The 19983-nt window shown below is 45.9% G+C and overlaps 1 protein-coding gene across 1 annotated transcript in view; it reads left to right on the forward strand.

The window, feature by feature from the left end:
* cep89 (centrosomal protein 89) overlaps positions 1–19983 on the forward strand; it is a gene marked incomplete at both ends in the record, with an annotated part of 116900 nt that overhangs the window by 31896 nt on the left and 65021 nt on the right. The window contains 4 exons of the mRNA XM_080539687.1: positions 1605–1629; positions 1982–2139; positions 3486–3627; positions 6460–6549. Coding sequence (XP_080395813.1) covers positions 1605–1629; positions 1982–2139; positions 3486–3627; positions 6460–6549 — 415 coding nt within the window. The remainder of the gene's footprint in view (positions 1–1604; positions 1630–1981; positions 2140–3485; positions 3628–6459; positions 6550–19983) is intronic.

Consider the following 19983-nt stretch of genomic DNA (forward strand, 5'->3'; position numbering starts at 1 on the left):
TTCAAGATAAATAAAGTGACAATAGTTATAAGTGAGACAATTGGATATAATAAGTGAGAACTTGTGGAAGACAAATAAGACAGGACACAATTTAGCAGAACAAATAGTAAAAAAATAAAATAGTACAGAGTAGAAATGTCATGAGTATTGCACTCGGTGGCAGTGGTCTAAGAGGTGGTCTAAGAGGTACCGTAGTATTGAGGTACATTGAGGTATTGAGGTTCATTCTCTACTGTTATAGGCAATTTGTTGTTTGTTTTGTTTACCGTTCCCTCTGCTCAGCCGGTGTCTGCAACGGCACTGTCTTTCACGGTCAAATGCGATATAATGTTTCTGCGGATCATAATGGTACATAATGTTTAATCGTGTCAGATGATGGCTCCAGTGCAGGAGTGTAACAATTATCAACTGAATCAGTTGTAACTTTACGAGGGCTCTACGATTAGCTCTCTAGCTGCTGCTAGACTCCATGCCCCGGTTTATGAGGAAAACATTTATTAAATACTGTGAATGTCTCATAACATAGGGGCTAGGGGACAAGTAATATGTGATGGCAGCTGGTAAAAGGGGGAACAAGTCGGCAACCGACCAAATGTTCAGACTTTTATTCAGAAAAATGTAAATAAATGTCAACGTTGCCAATGCAATGCAATGTTTTGTGAGCCTGCTAACAATGTAAAGTGTTATTAGTGTTATGGTTGACTAGGTTGTAGTGAGGATTACTCACCAAATATTTTGGCTTGACTAGCGAGTGTGTCATTGATATTCAACAACATTTTTCAGAATAAATGTCTGAACATTTAGTCTAACCACTAAGGGTATTTTCAGAATGTTTTGTAATTCTGTCATCCAGAAACTCTCATGTGATCTGTCTCTTAATATCTCATGTGATCTGTCTCCCTGGAGACACTGCTTTGATCACCACAAAAGCAGAATAAAATTAAAGGCTGTAAAAAAAAAACTAAAATGAACTTTGACAGAAAATATGATACATAAAGAATGACACAGAATTATTATAAGCCCCGCCAGTGAGACTGCTGTTGGAGCTGCCGTTCATGAATTAGTCGAACCAATTCATTTAACGAATTGGGAAAATAAGTTATGACTTGAGTGATATTCTCTAATAGGCACAACATATAAAGGCAATGTTGCATGAATGAGAGTACTTTTCAAATGAAATGTGATGTTCTAAAACGTGGACAGGGGGGGGATTATTTCCCATCCTTGAATATAAAGTTGTGCTTTGGCTCGTTTTAAATTTATTCATTCATACTCAGTCAAAGTGATGATGGCATATTTGAAGACCTCTTCTCCCTCTGAGGGCGCACTGAAGTCTGGGTATTTCGGCACTGTGAGCGTCTACAGACGAGGTCTCTGTCTATTAGTCACCCTGTGTATTATTCATCTGAGGGGAAATTGAGCGAAACAGAGATCTTGTGATATCGCAGCAGGATAAAGGACCCCCTCTCAAAACTTGAGGGAGGAAGTAATTTTAACATACAGTAGGCTAAGCAACGAGAGAGTTCTTTCCGTTGATGGCTAGGTTTTGGTCTCTGGCAGGTTAAAGGGGAGGAGTTGTTTTTGTCATGGGCTACTCCCTGCAGGAGAGAGGACAGGGCTGATGCCGATGTGAGTTTGACCCCGGCATGACCTTTGTTCATGAACTCTGAAGAAAATACAAATTAACTTAAAAACAGCCTGTGAAGGTTGTGTCAAACAGACAAGTGCAGGACAGTGTCAGATACACACTATCACATTTGTGTTACTTTCTGTGTGTGTCTAACATTGAAATAGATCAGAGTAGCCTACTCATTTCCTCTCTATAGCCACCAACCGTAGTGATTTTCCCCCTACATTCAGTGAGGCTGTTATTGGGGTGACAGGCCAAACTTGTGTGAATCCTCGTTGCACACCCAACTTAACTACCAATGTGTGTATGTGTATGTATGCGTGTGCGTGTGTGTCTGTCAGGCAACTGCAGCAGGAGGAGGGGAAGAAGAAGAGCCAGGTGGAGGAGCTGCTGGAGCGCGTGTCATCTCTGCAGGGGGAGAAGAAGGGTCTGGTCCTGGAGAAGACCAACCTCACCGCTGACATCAGGAGCATGGAGGCCGAGCTGGAGGTGTCTCAACACTCCAACAGGTAGGCCCACAACTCCCACTGGTTAATGACCCTCGCTAGTAGACATGGCGTTTATTTGTGTTGATGTTTCTGTATTTCTTTGTTGATCTAAATCAAAACACCTAAAGCCAGACTTAATGTTGTTTCTATGATTTATACATAATGGACAGACAGGTTTGGTTACATTATCATTAATGGGATAATTCACCTAAATACCAATCACATATTTGGTAAGGATTACCCTGAAATTAGTCTATAGAGAAGGTCAGACTTTAATCAACACTTTGGTTCTGTTTATCTGGGGACTGTCACTAACAGCTAATTGTTAGCATTTTGTCACTAACAGCTAATTGTTAGCATTTTGTCAAATGTCAAAGTCATTTAAATCAGTATTTGAGATGATTTTGTCTTCCCATTCAAATGTGGCCTTTTAGAAAACGAATTTCACACAATTCTATGTAATTTGACATGACTGGAAAGGAATTTTTCAGAAATGTTGGTATAAATCTTGTATAATGTTTTGAACGTGGCTGAATCATTCTCATGGGAAGACTGCAGCTGCTGTTGTCCACATGTTAGTTGTCTAGCTGCGACCGCCTTCTAGCGACTACCTTTGACAGTCCAATTTGCATGCAGCAGCACACACGTAAAGGAAATAATGCGACAGACAGTGAAAACATGTCGCCTGAACACAGAAACAACCTATCAACTCTACAACATTGCAGCACCTCTCACATCAGTTGGCGACTTCACAAGACAGAAAAATCATCAGGCTGTTAACACTGTAATTGGGCCAGGCCTACATTACTGAAATAATGAATTGGCTTTGGAGTTTATTGGAGTTTAAAGCTTTAGGATCTGTTCTGGGAATTAATGTAAAAACTGAGAAGTGAAGTCTTGAATGAAGTATTTGTAAAAAAAGTATGAATGTAAAAACTGAGAAGTGAAGTCTTGAATGAAGTATTTGCTCTTCACTGCGGCCAAACAATTCTGATCAGAGGAAGGGTGAAGAAAAGCATGTGTAAGTGCCGTAGCACACCAAGGCGCATTCCATATCATCGCACGGTCCCTGGTTCAATTCTGTCCGTCGACATATCCTGCATGTCGTCCCCCCTCTCTGTCACCCATCCTTCCTGTCAATCTCCACTAATCTCTAGTCTCTATCCAAATTAAGTTGAAATGCCCTAAAAACATGTTGAAAAAAAGAAAAGCAGAAAACCTACACTGGTGGCTAATGTTCCCTCCCTTTCTATCCCTCTCCTATTCTCTCTCAATCTCATTGTTATTCACTCTCTCTTCCTCCCCTCCCCTACATCTCTCCCTCCCTACCTCCCTCCTTCCCCCCCCCCCCTCCCCTCCCTCCTCAGGAAAGGTCAGAGGAAGATAGGCTTGTTGAAGCAGCAGATGGCGGAGGCTATGGAGAAGGAGATTACAGTTCATCACTACCTGGCCAGCATTGTGGCGCTGGCAGAGAGGACCACTCAGGAGAGGGACCAGCTCATATACATGGTATGGATGGATGGATGGATGGATGGATGGACGGACGGACGGACGGAGGGAGGGAGGGAGGGAGGGAGGGAGGGAGGGATGAATGGACGGACGGACGGACGGACGGACGGAGGAATTAATGAACTTAATCTAAATTGGTCAAGTTTGGACATCTGGACAACTCAGCCTTTCTATACACCACCACACTCTGTACCCTCAACGCCAAAAACGTATCATACAGTATGATGTTTTTAGAATGATACAATGAATGATGAATCGAAATTTGCGACTGAATTGTAATAGGAGTTCTTTGTTTCTTTCTTTCTTATTATACAGGAAAAAACATTACAGAGGTTAAATGGTTACATTTGAACCATTTAGCAGACATTTTTATCAAACCGACTTACAAATAGGAAGTAACTTAGGGAGTAACTTAGGGTTAAGTGCCTTACTCAAGGGCACACTAGTGCCCTGGTGTTGTTCCTAGGTGGGATTTGAACTCATGATCTTCTGATCACCAGTCCAACTCACTATATCCACTAGGCCGCTACTACCCAGCCACAATCAGTTAAAACTGGTTAACAGCAGGTTCCTGTCCTTCAGCACAAAAAGACAGTATCACAGAACAGTTCAACATTGCATATACTGTACTATACACTACTAACAATACAACTACACATGCAAACTATACACTAGAAGACTGAAGACAAGAGAGGGAGACTACCATACTCACGGTGTTATCACCTATGTAAATTAAATGACACATCTGATAGATAGATAATGCTGTTCATTACTCTTGCTATCTATCTACCTATCCTTGTCTTATCTATCTGGCTATCTTACCTTATCTATCCATCCACCCATCCATCCAACAAACCAACCAACCAACCAAACCATCTCACTTTCTTTCAACTATCCAGCAAAACTATCTATCGTCCAAACCATCTTATTCTTTTTCCACTCCCAAAATAAGACACTTCCTTCTAATACTTTCTACCACTCTGATAGAGATCCAGTGCCCTGCAGATTGACAGGGAGTCTCAGCAGTCTTTGTTTCTGCAGTATTTGCTCACACATTTTTTCTGTTCTATTCCATCTTATGTGAAGGGATGCCATAATTATGTATTTATCTAGATAGTAGTTGAACTAAACAGTGAACTCAGTTATACATTTTATACATAAGAAGTCAGTTATACATTTTACCACTGTGATACCGGTTTACAATTAGGCCTGCACATTGAATTACAGTACATCTCTCTCTCTCTCTCTCTCTCTCTCTCTCTCTCTCTCTCTCTCTCTCTCTCTCTCTCTCTCTCTCTCTCTCTCTCTCTCTCTCTCTCTCTCTCTCTCTCTCTCTCACAAACAAACAAACAAACTCCGCCCACTCTACTTGCTCCCTGTGTTTTTAATGCACTCCACCTCACAAGCTCAGCGGGTCATTTGTCAGTGCGGATGAGGAGAGGCGACTCAGCGGCCAGTCAGCTAATGACAGCAGCCACAGGGCGTAGTGTCTGTGATGTCACAGTGACACGGGGTCAGAGCAGAGGGGGAGGGGGCTAATGAGAAGAGGTTCAGGATGGCAGGGGGGCTGATGCTACTGATGCCCTCTCACAGCGAAGCTCAATGCTTCTGGTCTGGCAGCTGTGGGTCAGATGGGCTTGTTGAATTCTGAAAGGGGCATTCAGGGACATGCACACATACACACACACACATGCACACACACACACACACACACACACGAAATTTACACGTTTAACGCCTCCTTTCAAGGAGAGAAGCCATTTCACTCTCCTGCTCTTCGGAGAGATCTGTCGCTGCCATCTCATCTGTTGAGCAGCCAATGATTGGTCGACGTGCCTTCATCTGGTCCCCCCCCCTCTATCTGGGCGGAGGCTGGCCCTACGTGTTGTTATGGATGCTCTTAGCCCGGGGGCCTCTTCTGCCGTGCTTAAATCACAGTGGAAATTACATCTGACGATTCTCTGCAAACCGCACACACCTACACACACACCTACACCTATACACACACACACACACACACACACACACACACACAGGCTTCGAGGAAGCTGAGCACTACGGGCGGACTGGGACTCTTTCAGAGGGAAGATGTGGAGCAATTCCGCCTCTGGCTCATTGCGTTTTATCACGTTAGAGACCAGAGCGTCTGTTCGCTGAACCACCGACTCGATAATACGCTTTCATTGTAATTTGTTTCAGCCAAAGTTTTGAAATGACTAATGTATTTCAGTAGTCCTGTGCAGAGAAACCGCTGGACCTGATGATGACTTTTTTTTTGTCGTAAACAATAAATGAATGTGTGGCTTTACCCACTTACCTCAGGGAGGATCACACCAAGCACTTGCCTGAATCCATTTGTGTGGGGTGTTGAATTTTAAATTCTCTCTGGTATTGAACATAATTGGCTATTTTTATTTCTTTGGTGCAGTGCTGTCGAGGAGGGGAAGGGTGAACGGCTATTGGAAAATATCTTGTTGAAACAGGGAATGTAGCTTTAAGTGTCTGCTTACTCAAAGAGTTTGTTTTGGTAGTCTTTGCATCAAGATTGATGAGTTACTTTTTCAATTTGTCACATGAGTACGCATGCCATTAGAGCTACATTGAATCCCTTAGGAGGTGACGCTATTATCCAATTATCTTGTGACTGCCGCAGCTTTAATAAAACTTCCGCCCTCCCTCCCTCTATCCATCTCCCTCTCCCTCCCCTCCTTCATCCATCTCTCCCTTCATTCCTCTCCCGGCTCCCCTCCCTCTCTCCTCATTCTCCTTTCCGTTCCATCCTCCTCCTCTCCCAGATCCGTAACCCTTCCTATGCCCTCTCTCCTTGCGCAGGCGTCCGCTCTGGAGCAGGGCAAGCAAGGGGTCCTCACCAGGATTGTGGAGGGCACCGTGCGTCTCGGAAAGCTCCAAGAGAAAGTCAAGGTAAGCCAGCCTCTGCTGCTGCACCACACACACACTTACCACCAACCCCCCCCCCCTCCCCCCACTTGGTACAATTACCTCTGTCTGGCCTACCTTCTAGGTCCCTGGGGGTTGAGAGTATGAGGGTACTAAGGTGTGGAGGTAGCCTTGGAGGCTGGATGTTCCGTGAACTTGTCTGGGATTTCTGGGGACCTCCCGCTCCGGGCCCTCTAGCACGGAATCGGGTTCCTATCGATCGCGAGCGCTACACAGAGAGCGATGAAACATTTATCATGGGGCGATGCTGACCGTCTGAAAACATAACATAATTAAATGAAATACACTCGCAGCTCCATGGATGACATTTCACAAACCGAGGTCAATTAAGTTTCGAAGCTTCCAACCCCAACCTATCTAAAAGAGACTGGAAGCTACAGTATCTTTTCAGCCACCATTTTCACACAAAACATACAGCATGAAATCTTCTGGATGGTACAGATACAACGGGGGAAATAAGTATAATAACACAACAACACTAAATTTTTTATAGAACATATTACCATTGCAGCTATTCGCATGACATTTAGATCAGGCCTTGGTATTAATTCAATACTACACAGCTAAAAAAATTAAAATAAAAAATCCATAAACAAGCTATGTGCATGGTGAGAATTGTAAAAAAGACCTAGCCTCTTGTGGTAGTAGAATAACTACAGTGGTATCTATCCTATGTGGTCCTCTGTGGCTCAGTTGGTAGAGCATGGCGCTAACAACCCTTAGGTTGTGGATTCCTGCTGAGATCATATACATAAATGTATGCACTCATTGCAATGTAAGTGGCTTTGGATAAAAGCGTCAGCTAAATGGCACATATAATCTATCCTCTTGTAGAGGAATACTACAGTATGGTAGGATCTATCCTCTGGTCGATCAATACTATGGTGTGATCTATCCTTTCGTAGATTAATACTATGGTAGGATCTATCTGGTAGATTAATACTATGGTAGGGTCTATCTGGTAGATTAATACTATGGTAGGGTCTATCTGGTGGATTAATACTATGGTAGGGTCTATCTGGTAGATTAATACTATGGTAGGGTCTGTGGTAGATTAATACTATGGTAGGGTCTATCTGGTAGATTAATACTATGGTAGGGTCTATCTGGTAGATTAATACTATGGTAGGGTCTATCTGGTGGATTAATACTATGGTAGGGTCTATCGGGTAGATTAATACTATGGTAGGGTCTATCTGGTAGATTAATACTATGGTAGGGTCTATCTGGTAGATTAATACTATGGTAGGGTCTATCTGGTAGATTAATACTGTGGTAGGGTCTGTGGTAGATTAATACTATGGTAGGGTCTATCCTTTCGTAGGTGAATATACTGTATGTTGGGACCCAGGTTCTTCACAGTGGCCAGTTCTTGGGCCGTGGTCCAGTATGTGGGGTGGTGGGTGTGGTGGGGTCCCCCGGGGGGGAGGGGGGGGTCTGATGGATGTGTGCTGTAGACCAGGTGATGGATGGGCGCGATGTGGGACATGGGCTACGCTAGCAGATGCTAATGGTGATCTGTAAATAAATCCATTGGGTATTGAATCAATGTCATCCACCGGCTGGCTGCATTGCCTCTATTAATCTAGAACCCGCTCGCCCCCAAGGGTGTGTGCGTGTGTGTGTCTCTGAGTGTGTGAGTATGCGTGTGTGCGTGTCTGTGTGTCTGTCTCACTTGAGAACATGCTACTTAACATGTTGAGCTTGTTTTGATGCTGTTTACACCACTGTGTGTGTGTTTGTGTGTGTGTGTGTGTGTGTGTGTGTGTGTGTGTGTGTGTGTGTGTGTGTGTGTGTGTGTGTGTGTGTGTGTGTGTGTGTGTGTGTGCGTGCGTGCGTGCGTGCGTGCGTGCGTGCGTGCGTGCGTGCGTGCGTGCGTGCGTGCGTGCGTGCGTGCGTGCGTGCGTGCGTGCGTGCGTGCGTGCGCGTATACATGCGCGCCCGTGCGTGTCTACTTAGAGCTCTTACAGTAAACTAAATGCATGGATAAGTGCTTAACATGTGTTAAGGTGTTTGTCTCTCGTGGCTGTTGACATTTATGGCACAAGTAGGCCTACTTAGTCTAACTCCCCACCGGCTGACGCACACAAACCATCTCATTATTCTGTTCATTTGAAATCTTTCTCTTGCGTAAGCTATCAGTCTGTCAGACCCCTGTGTGATTCACAGAACCAGCTGTTGAGTCAGAGGAGGCTGGTGGAGGCAGGTATATATTGTAATGCACGGAACGAAATGAAAAATGGTGTCAAGCGCAGCTTTTGATACCATTCATCACACTCCATTCTCCTTTCCGTTCCATACCGTCCCATGTATGACAATGAGCCCCATCCTCCGATTCTCCGCCTCCACCGACGACCTCCCCTGGAGTCACATGACCGCGCGCTAGAAGACGTATTTGTTCAGTTGACGCGACGGAAGCGCCGGAGCTGTCAACACCCACCGAGGCAGAGCCCATTGAAACGCAACAACTCTTACAGGGCCCGGCTGACTCACCCACCAGAGAAGTTAACAGACTGTGACGGTTATTCTAGTTTTTACTCCTTCCCCGTGCACAGCGGAAACCGAAGTGAGTCACAATGCCCCGAGTTCATTAGAATTCAGCTTGGATAGAACGATGTGGGAGAGAGATGTCATGTTACCGGGGTGACTTCTTCTCATCTGTCTGGGTTTAGAAACAGATACAGAGCCACACAGCGCATTACAGAACGGGAGGCCATTTTGACGTCACCCACGCTCATGATCCACTGTTGTTTTGGAGGATATCCATGCGTGGGTGAAGTCAAACCTGGCCTCCCGTTCTGTGACTGCAGAGTGCAGAAACTCCAAAACAGCAGTGTTTCCCATTAATTACCTGGACTGTGGCAGCCCGCCATAGTCTAATTTATCCCACCATATTTTCATAATGATGATTCCCTCCCTCGACGAAAAAACATTCTCCGCTGGGTCCACCCACCACAGTGTCACAAAATCCTGTGGGAAACAGAGTTTTTTTTGTTTTTTTTGTTAGAAAGTTGCTTTCCTCGCTGCTTCACCATCACCACCACCACCACCTCCACCAGCCCTCGACCACCACCACCACCACTACCACCCAGTCCCACCAACCACCTCCACCATGACAACCCACCACACACCACCATCATCACCACCACCATCACCACCATCCACCACCACACATCACCACCACACATCACCACCACATACCACCACACATCACCACCACATACCACCACCACCACCACACATCACCACCACACATCACCATCACACATCACCATCACACATCACCACCACACATCACCACCACACATCACCATCACACATCACCACCACACATCACCATCACACATCACCATCACACATCACCATCACACATCACCACCACACATCACCACCACCACCACCACCACCACACACCACACCACCACCACCACCACACACCACACCTCCACCACACATCACCACACACCTCCAACACACACCACCACCACACACCACCACACACCATCACACATCACCACCACACATCACCACCACACATCACCACCACACATCACCACCACCACCACCACCACACACCACACCACCACCACCACCACACCTCCACCACACATCACCACACACCTCCAACACACACCACCACCACACACCACCACACACCACCACCACCACCACACATCACCACCACACATCACCACCACACACCACCACCACACATCACCACCACCACACATCACCACCACCACACACCACACCACCACCACCACCACACACCACACCACCACCACACATCACCATCACACATCACCACCACACTCCACCACACACCATCACCACACACCTCCACCACACACCACCACACATCACCACCACCACCACACCTGTCACTGACTGCTCAGCGTGACTAAGCTGAGGGCTTTGTGGTTGTTAATGGTGTTGTCTTTGGGTGCGCCGAGACACTAAACAAAGCAAGACTAATGTGATCTAACCATCTGTCGTTTGTCTCCTTAATGACATTTGAATTGCTGTTGGTTTGTTGCCTGCAGTTCAGATTACTGTGTTACATCTGGGTATAGCGGAGGCTGGATTGTAGAGGTAGAAATTGGACGATGGGCTTAGAATCAGAATCTTCTTTTTATTGCCAAGTTTATTTGCACATGCAGGAAATTGACTTGGTGAGGTTGGTGCATAGGACATAAAATAACAATATAAAAGCAACATCATTTTTAAAACAATGGCAAAAAGAGCAGTAGAACAACAATTTTATAGGCTGTAAATTAGAATTGACTAATATATTGTAATGCATGGAATGGAATGAGGAATGTGTGAAACACATGTTTTGATACCATTTCTCATTCCACATTTACCATCCCTCTTTCCATCCCATGCCTTGCCCAATGAGCCCCGTCCTCCAATTTCTACCTCCACCAGCCTCCCCTGGTGTGGTGTCCTTCTCTCTCTCTCTCTACTATTATTTGTGTAAAAGCTCTTTTGTGCAACTGTCCAACCTATTAACTACTGTGTAACTTAACTTTCTTTAGATTTAGGCCACGGCATCTGGTCAGCTCTGTGTGAGAGATAAGTGAAGTCTCTGTCAGCCCACCCCAGCTGACTGTAGGAGCGTGGAGAAGAGGCAGATCCATGTTGTTTGGTGCGACAGTCTGCCATGACATTGGCTGGTGAAAGGAGGCCACTGTAGCTGGCTGCTGCTGGAAATGTCGGGCCCTGGGCCCCCTCCGCCCCCCCCCTCCTCCCCAGTGTACTGCTGGGACAGGACATGTAGGGCTGCACTGTCACGGTGACCGTCACACACACACACACACACACACACACACACACACACACACACACATGCATGCACATACACAAACACAGACACACACACACACACACACACACACACACACACATAAACACACACACAGACACTCACACACAGCATTTCCAGCTCCAGCCCAGCGGAGAGGACAGCTTGCCAGGCACTGAGGCAAGGTGGTGGTGGTGGTGGTGGTGATGATCAGTAGCAAGGCCAGGCCAGCCCTACCATGGGGGTTTAACACTGCCAGCTGCTTGCAGGGAACCAGTGGCAGTGGCCTATTTTCACCAGCCAATGTCATGAAATACTGTCGTACCAAATGACTTCTCCCTCCCTCTACTCCACACCGCTGGGCTTGTGTCTGGCTGGTAGGCTCGCTGCTTAGCCTACTTTTATTGACCCAATGATGTGACCTAATTACAACCCAAGTGAGTTCTCATAGTTTCTGCTGAGGTTCGAGCGTAACACAGCATGGTGTTCAACCCAGCACTGGGACATGTAGTTTAAGATGTGATGCTGTGGTGGTGTTGTTGTTGTGAGGCTGTGTTGTTCTTGTTGTTTTTTGGGTACAGGAGGATGGTGGACGTCTCTGAAACGAAAGCATTCAGGGGAATGTGGTGTGAAACACCGCACTGGGAAATGTAATTTAAGATTTTGTTTTTGGGTAGCGGAAGATGGTGGACATACAGTCTGGGAAATATGGTGTGAAACACCTCAGAGTAGTCATCCAGCGATGATAGTTATCCTCAGTTCACTCTTTGCTTGATTAACAAATGAAGCTGAACACTTACTCTCATACATTTACATTTTTGGCTTTTAGCAGACTCCTTTATCCAAAGCGACTTACAACAAATACATTTGTTGTACATCTGTCCATCAGACATCACAAGAAAAAGTAATCTATGCTTGGGCCAGAGGCCATTGGCAGTCAAAAGGCTAGAAGAAGGAAGAATGTATTTATTTATTTATTTAAACAGTAGAGAAGCTCTACAGGGGGTTAGAGGGGACGGAGAGGTTTCAGGAGGGACAGTTAAGGTACAGCCTGAAGAAATGAGTCTTCATTCTGTAGCCAACAGCTACAAGGTTCCCCAACTCAAAGTAATTAAATCCTTGGTCTTGTCCTCTGAGAGGAACCAGCTCAGAATTTCATTTAGTTGTGACCTTCTCTGAGGTGGGGTCGCAATGGACGCAGTAGCACCTCACATTGGCTGGTCTGCCATGATCCATGTGCTAATCAGGTATCCCAGCTTAGGACAGAATAATGCGACGTGGGAGTGATTAGGTGAGGTTGATTTATGTGTTTTTCAGCAAGACAGGTAGTAGTCCCTGGAGGATAGAAAAAGCAGCATTTTCTGTAAACAGTTACAGCCCTGCTGCAGAAGAAAAAAATGCAGTTAGTTATTCGATTTTTAAGTAGCAGTGTGCAATTGCAGAGGATTAAGATGAGACTTCTATGACTCACACACGCACGCACACGCACACACACACACACACACACACACACACACACACACACACACACACACACACACACACACACACACACACACACACACACTTCCACCATTTGGGTTACATCAAACGCAGAGCCGTATCTCAAACTCCAGCTAGCTGTACCATTTCCCCTGCTGCAAACTATTTCCACAAAGAGAATCTCATTAAAATGGAAGGTTTCTCCAGTGTTACCTTGAAGCAGTTTTCCCCTCCATCGCAGTGTGAAAAGCCGGTGACTCACAGGTCCCATTGGACTTATGCTACTAAACGATGCTCAGTTAGCAATAATTGAACCCTTATGATATGTTGTGTTTGAGAGAGGACTAGAGTGTATTAATACTAATACATAATTAGTAGTTATACTTAATATTAAGTAAATATTTTTATTTATTTTTTTACCTGTTTTCCCTTTCGTCTGTGATAAGTGTGTTGGAGGGGGGGGGGGGGGACTGAGCGGGAGGGGACTGAGAGAGAGAGTCTGCTGTGTGGATGGCAAATTATGTTTATATAATCTAGGGTTAGGTGTGGGTGGGTGTGTGGGTGGGTGGGTGCGTGGGTGTGCATGGTTTGTGTGTAACCTGAACAAGTCTTGCCAGTGATGATGACTGTCCTTGGTGACAACCAAAGCCATTACCACTGATTACTGGAGTGGGCTTGCAGCGTCGTCCTGGCCCTTCTCACCACAGACCTGATTAGAATGTGAACATGAGGTCTAAGACGTGTAATGATAACCCAACAGACGCAGTCGTACCTACAGTATGCTCTCTCTTTCTATCTCTCAATTTCTCTTTCTTTCTATCCCTCAATTTCTCTCTCTTTCTATCTCTCAATTTCTCTTTCTATCTCTCACTCTGTCTCACACTCACTCTCTTTCTCTCTCTCTCATCTGTCCTACTCTACATCTCTCTCTCTCCATCTCTCTTTCTCCCCATGTGCGTGGCATGCAGAAAAAATAGGCGAGGCCTAGGCGTTGTACTTACTGTACATTCATAGTCCAACTTTGTGCTGAAAATGATGGACTTTGTAATCAGTTGAGCCAGAGAAGTGATTTACTGCTGAAGCAAAAGTGAGTTGGCAGCTTGAGTCTGGACTGAGAGGTTGAAGGTTTGATTCCCCATCCAGACTACTTCCCCAAGGTTGCATACCTGTACAATACCATTCAGTCATAGCCTGCCAGCTTACTGATGGACAGAACCACGTCTCCATCATCTATCTGTCCGGCGTGGGCTTGGCTGTCGCTCACACCTGCTCCAGGAACACAGGCGCCGATGGAGTGAAACGTGAAAAAGACTGCTTGATTGATTGATTGAAGCTTATAGGTTGGTAGTTACAATACCAAGGGTTAGCAAGGACATTTGGCTATGTAGTGTTAATAGCAAAGCATATCTTAATATTAATAATCTGTCTCCAAGTAACACTAAGCACAAATAATTTTGAGTTTGAGGTTGATTGGAGGTTGATTAGAGCAATAATGGCCATGTTAGAATGAATCAAATGAATCAAACACCAGCTGGGACCTCTGGCCAAAACACACGTATCTGCTCCTCAACCTTCTGTTTCTATACCTGACTTCAAACCATATCATTAAAATGAAGAGCTGTTTGCAAGGAGAACCAAAGAGACCTCATCCTAACAGACACATTCCTAAGGGGTTGGACATCCCAGTCATTTGGCTCATTGGGGGAAGGCAACATTTTAACCATTTAGCAGAAGCTTTTATCCAAAGCGACTTACAGTTAGAGATTACAGGGACGGTCTCCCTGGAGTAGCTTTGGGCTCAATGACTTACTCATGGGCACACTAGTGGTGGTGTTCCCAGGTGGGATTTGAACTCATGGTTTTCTCCACCTTCTGATCACCAGTCCAACTCACCATCCCCTAGGCCACCACTAAGAACAGGGGTAGAGTGGATGTCTCCCCCTTCAGCTTTGTTGAGATACATGCTTATCCCCGCAGAGGTACATTGCGTCCTCCCCTAGTCCTATTAGTTCCCTTGGCTCCGTGCCTTTCAGCCATTCAGCCCGGTAAGTCAGTGATAACAAACGATCTTTTAAAATGTGTTCGTAATGTGGTAACAGGCTCTAAAGAGCCTGACAAATGAGAATTCAGTGCCATATTACATCTGAACCAACGTGACTCAGTTGCCACTGGAAATGCCCGTGTGATATATGTGCCCTATCGCCAGAAATGGCAGGCCATTATTATCATGTGTCACATGTGTATTTAAAGACACATTTATCATCTCTATGATGCCCATGACACTCCCATCCCAACAGAGGAAACAGAAGGGAGCTCCAGGGCAGTTTATTATCTCCAGGTTATTAGTCTCCCAAGCCAGGCCATCAGTCTTCTGCTAATGGTCCAATAGGACTGTGGTGAAATTATTGTTTTGAACAATGAGTCTGTTTGTACAGTAATTGCACGGAGCATAGAGTTAGACCTCCATAATTATGTGTATATGTCGAGGCGTTAATGGGTTTTGGATTGTGTTGAATGTGTCTGCTTGTTGGGCCAGCGTCCATTTTGTTTTTGGATAGACTTGTTTGGCACCCGTTGTTGTTTGGCACCCTGTGTTGATAGTCGCTGCTGCCGCCTTTCGTACGCTTGCTTCTATCTCATCGAAAGCAAAGCAGCAGCGGCACAAGATCCAGTGTTTGAATTACTGTATGGTGTCTCCTCTGCTTTCTTTTTTCTTGCCAGAAGTAGAGGGCCTAAATGAGCCATGGTTCTGCTCCCATTTCAATATTCCAGATGGGTTCTACTGCCACCGCTAATGGCCTCCATTTCAAACAGGCCGGTGACTTGAAAACAAGAAACCAGAAACTCTTCTGGTCTCCTACGAGGAGAGCCGTGAGAATGCTGTCATCTCCTCTTGGCTGCAGACAGACAGACAGACAGACAGACCACACACAAGCAGACAGGCAGAAAGACCACACACAAGCAGACTGGCAGACAGGCACGTAGGAGAGCACGTAGTGAGGCTTATCTCAGCTCAGTGCTCGATAGATACACACAGCCAGTCAGGGGAGGTGAGGGGCCTTTGGTGAGAACTGACAGTGTTGGGGGCCAGAGGATTCCCGCCTAAGCCTGGATAAATAATAAAGGAAGCTTCTGGATGGACGGTTCTGCCTCGCGATGACTCCCTGTGAACCTGAGCGGTGCTCCGAGGGAAACCCTACCTTTAGGTTTTGCTAGTGAGGAAAATGATCCTGAGAGGAGCTCTCTAGATCTTTCCGTTTTTAATTTTTCTCCATACATAAGTCTCTCATTATGAGTCTCTCATTATTCCTACAGATACACTCACACACACACACACTAAAAACACGGCACTCCGGTTGTTCTCCCCTCTTGGTCTCATCGCCATGGAGACTGAATCCAAGGCCTTAGTGTTGGGATGATCAGCGGGGGGGAACGTCAGATGTGTCAAAGAGGATTTATCAGAATCGGAGCGTCTACCTCTGAACCAGCGCCTCTGGCTGATCCCAGATCCCAGAGAAGCTGGGTGTACAGAGCTAAATGTGTTCCAAACTATTCAAACTCTCTCCGCAAAAATAGTCTGTGCTTTTTTTCCGCTCGCTTTGTTGCAGAATGTGACATGCGGGGGACACACAGTGCAGCAGTATACTAAACACGCTACACCGCCAAACCCACACACACACTCCAACTGTTCCATATGTTCTCGTATGTGCTGTATATTTGATGATCCTGTATGCGTCTCTAAGCACCCAACAGGGTATGCCGTAAGTTGAAATGAGTCACGGCATTGCCTGTGTAGCGTACAAATTGTGCTTTAGAGACCGGGGATATGGAATACATTTCCTGCTAGGCTCAGAGCCCCCCTCCCTGTTCTCAACGAGCTCCCACCACACTGAGTGGATTTCAGAATCACGTACAGTAAATAAACGGTAGTCCCCTACTCCCTGCTCCAATTCTCTCTCTTTTTTTTCTGTTTGGAGTGGTCAGAGAGGTCATGATTGCAGCTTGAACATATTTCCTTATTCTCTCTCTCTCTCCCCCTCCCTCCCTCCCTCCCTCCCTGGGATCAGTGTTTATTTTAAGAACTGAAATATCTCAATCTGCCTGCACTCTGCATGCTCTCATTGGTATTCTTAAGGCATTATGAATGCTGCTGCCTGGCTGCTGCAATGGGGCCTGAAGAGCAGTCTGTACTCTCTTCTTTCTCTCTTCCTCTTTAACTCCTCTTCCCTCTCCTCGTGTTCTTCTCATCTGGGCATTTAGCAGACTTGAAGTGACTTACAACATACAAGTACATTTGTCTAAAGTAAGTGAATCATCTATACATCAGTCATCATAAGAAAGAGTAATCTGTGCTCAGACCAGGGGCCATTGATAATGATAGAAGAAGGAAGGATTCTCTACCTCCTCTTCCTTAATCTCCATTATCTTTCTCTCTCTCTTCCCACCTCTCCTCCCCCACATCCTTCCCTCTTCTCCTCCTTTTCCACCTCTGTTCTCTCTCTCTCTCTCTCTCTCTCTCTTTTCTCTTCCTTCCTGCTCCCACTGTGGGTCTCATGATGTCTAATTAAATAAACCAGATGTGACTATTCTACAGTGTAAAATAAGTAAATAAATAATTTGTGTGTGTGAGTTTCCTTGTATTCATGTTCATCTCTATGCAGAACTTGTCAGGCTCCATCAAGTTTCTCTTGCAAGTTGTATGTTAATTAATTAAATTAATGTAATTAATTAATTGCTCAGCCATTTATAATCAATACTGTAATCAGGCCTGGCAACATAGTTAGATCAGACCTCTGTCTATGAACTGTTGATGGTCTCAGTCTTCTTCTGCTTCAGTGTAAATGGTCAAAATAAATGGACTGACTTATAGCACCTTATTCCAAAGTGCTTTACAATGGTCTCTCATTCACCCATGCACACACACATTCACATACCAATGGCGACCCGCTCATTGGGAGCAATTTGGGGTTCAGTGTCTTGCCCAAGGACACCTCGACATGTGGCCAGCCGGGGATCGAACCGCCGACCTTGTGATCATTAGACTACCTCCTGAGCCACAGCCACCACAGTGTAGAATGAGGATACGGATAGATAGTAGTAGTAGATGATCCCAGTAGATCCCAGATGTAGTGGGATAGTGTGGATAGTGAGTTGGACTGGTGATCAGAAGGTAATGAGTTCAAATCCCACCTGGGAACACCACCACTATTGTGCCCTTGAGTAAGGCACTTTGCCCTAAATTACTCCAAGGAGACTGTCCCTGTCATCTTTAATTCTAAATTGCTTTGGATAAAAGCGTCTAATGTCAATTATTGCTAAAATGTAGTACAATGATTTAAAGTACGAACCCATTACACTACATTCCCTTTGAGAATGGTGATCAGAAACCGGGTGATGATGTACAGTGGTTGTTATGCTTTCCACGCTGAGAGCAGGAAGTCTCAAAGGTGAGGGATTATTGTATTAACCTTGATGGGGGGTTGTGTATTGTTATTTGCGTTTGTATTTGGGGGGGGGGGGGTTGTGTATTGTTATTTGAGGGTGTATTGGGGGGGGGGGGGGTGTTGTGTATTGTTATTTGAGGGTGTATTTGGGGGGGGGGGGGGGTTGTGTATTGTTATTTGAGGGTGTATTGGGGGGGGGGGGGGTGTTGTGTATTGTTATTTGAGGGTGTATCCCAGAGCCTCTGTGTAGAGGAGAGGACAGAGCTGATAAAGCCTCCTGCAGAGGTCCTACCCCCCCCGCCCCTGCTGTCAGTTGGAACCTGTGTGTCTGTCTGTCTGTGTGTGTGTGTGTGTGTGTGTGCGTGCGTGCGTGCGTGCGTGCGCGCGCGTCTGTCCGTGTGTAGTGGCACTTTAACAGCTCATTGGAGCAGAAGCACTGAGTACGTTAGTGATGCCCTGCTGGACTTGGGCTGGCCTCACCTCAACCCCCCTATCACACACATACACACAGTCAAACCCAAACTCACACACACACACTCAATTATTCACAGTCCCTGCCAATATCCTCCTCCCTTCCCCTGGCCCGAGTCACTGCAGCTGGTGTAGACTGTCCTGTAGGTAGGTCAATGGTGCAGTAGACCTCATGCTGAAAGCATCCTATTCAGCCACACTTAATCACCTATGCTGGCAGCCATTCAATTCACCACAGAGATACATAATGCTTCTGGATGGATAATCATGATTCCCTTTTCATGCCAAGACTTCTACTCTAGCATTGTGTTCTCTCATTCTTAGCAAACCTGTTGGCATGGCGTGTGTGCGTGTGTGCGTGTGCGTGTGCGTGTGTGTGTGTGTGTGTGTGTCTCTCTCTGTATGTGTCTGTCTCTGTATGTGTGTGTCTGTGTCTGTGTGTCTCTGTGTATCTCTGATCTACCGGTGTCTCAGGTGGCTGGGAGGCGGAACCAAAGTCTCCATGCCGTTTCACTAAAGAAACTAGTGGATTGGAAGTTTACATGTTCTGACAGTTCCATTAGAGTGTCTCTATAGCAACAGGCAAGGGCAGGGGAGAGGAGAGGGAGATGTGCTTGTTTCACCGTCATCTAGTCTACCGCGGCTCATCTGACAGACCGGAGGAAACAATGCCTTCCGCCTTCCCAAACCTCGGGTCCCACGTTAGACACGACAGCACAGACGCAGCCTGATTGACAGGTTCATTAGGAGCCTGAATTCTACCGATACCGTTCATCCTCAGCTCAGTTTCTGCAGTGTTAGGGAAAACAAAGCGTTTAGACTGTTTTAAGACTTGTTCTGAACTCATTAAGCTGATGTTTCTCAGAAACTCCCCGGGGAGTTTGGGATTTGTATACAGTATGACCTCCTCCCCGGCGTTTGTCCGGGAGGGACGGGGCTTTCAGCAGGTTGGAAACACTGTGCGACGACGTGGCCGTGTGCTCCTGAGCGCGACAGATTGCATGAGATTGATTGCGTGACCTTTAACAGAGTTGGCCGTCATGCATGGGTTAGGAATGAGACGATGAGGAATGTATTGGGAGGCAGAGGATGTTTGTCTGTCAGAGGAGGGGTGTGGAGTTGAGGGATATTAGAATATAGATGGGATTTATTTTCACCCCATCTGATCATACCTTCATCACTTTGGGCATGCCTCGG

This window comes from Nansenia antarctica, assembly GCF_963989245.1.
Source record: "Nansenia antarctica genome assembly, chromosome: 9".
In the NCBI taxonomy this organism is placed as follows: Eukaryota; Metazoa; Chordata; class Actinopteri; order Argentiniformes; family Microstomatidae; genus Nansenia; species Nansenia antarctica.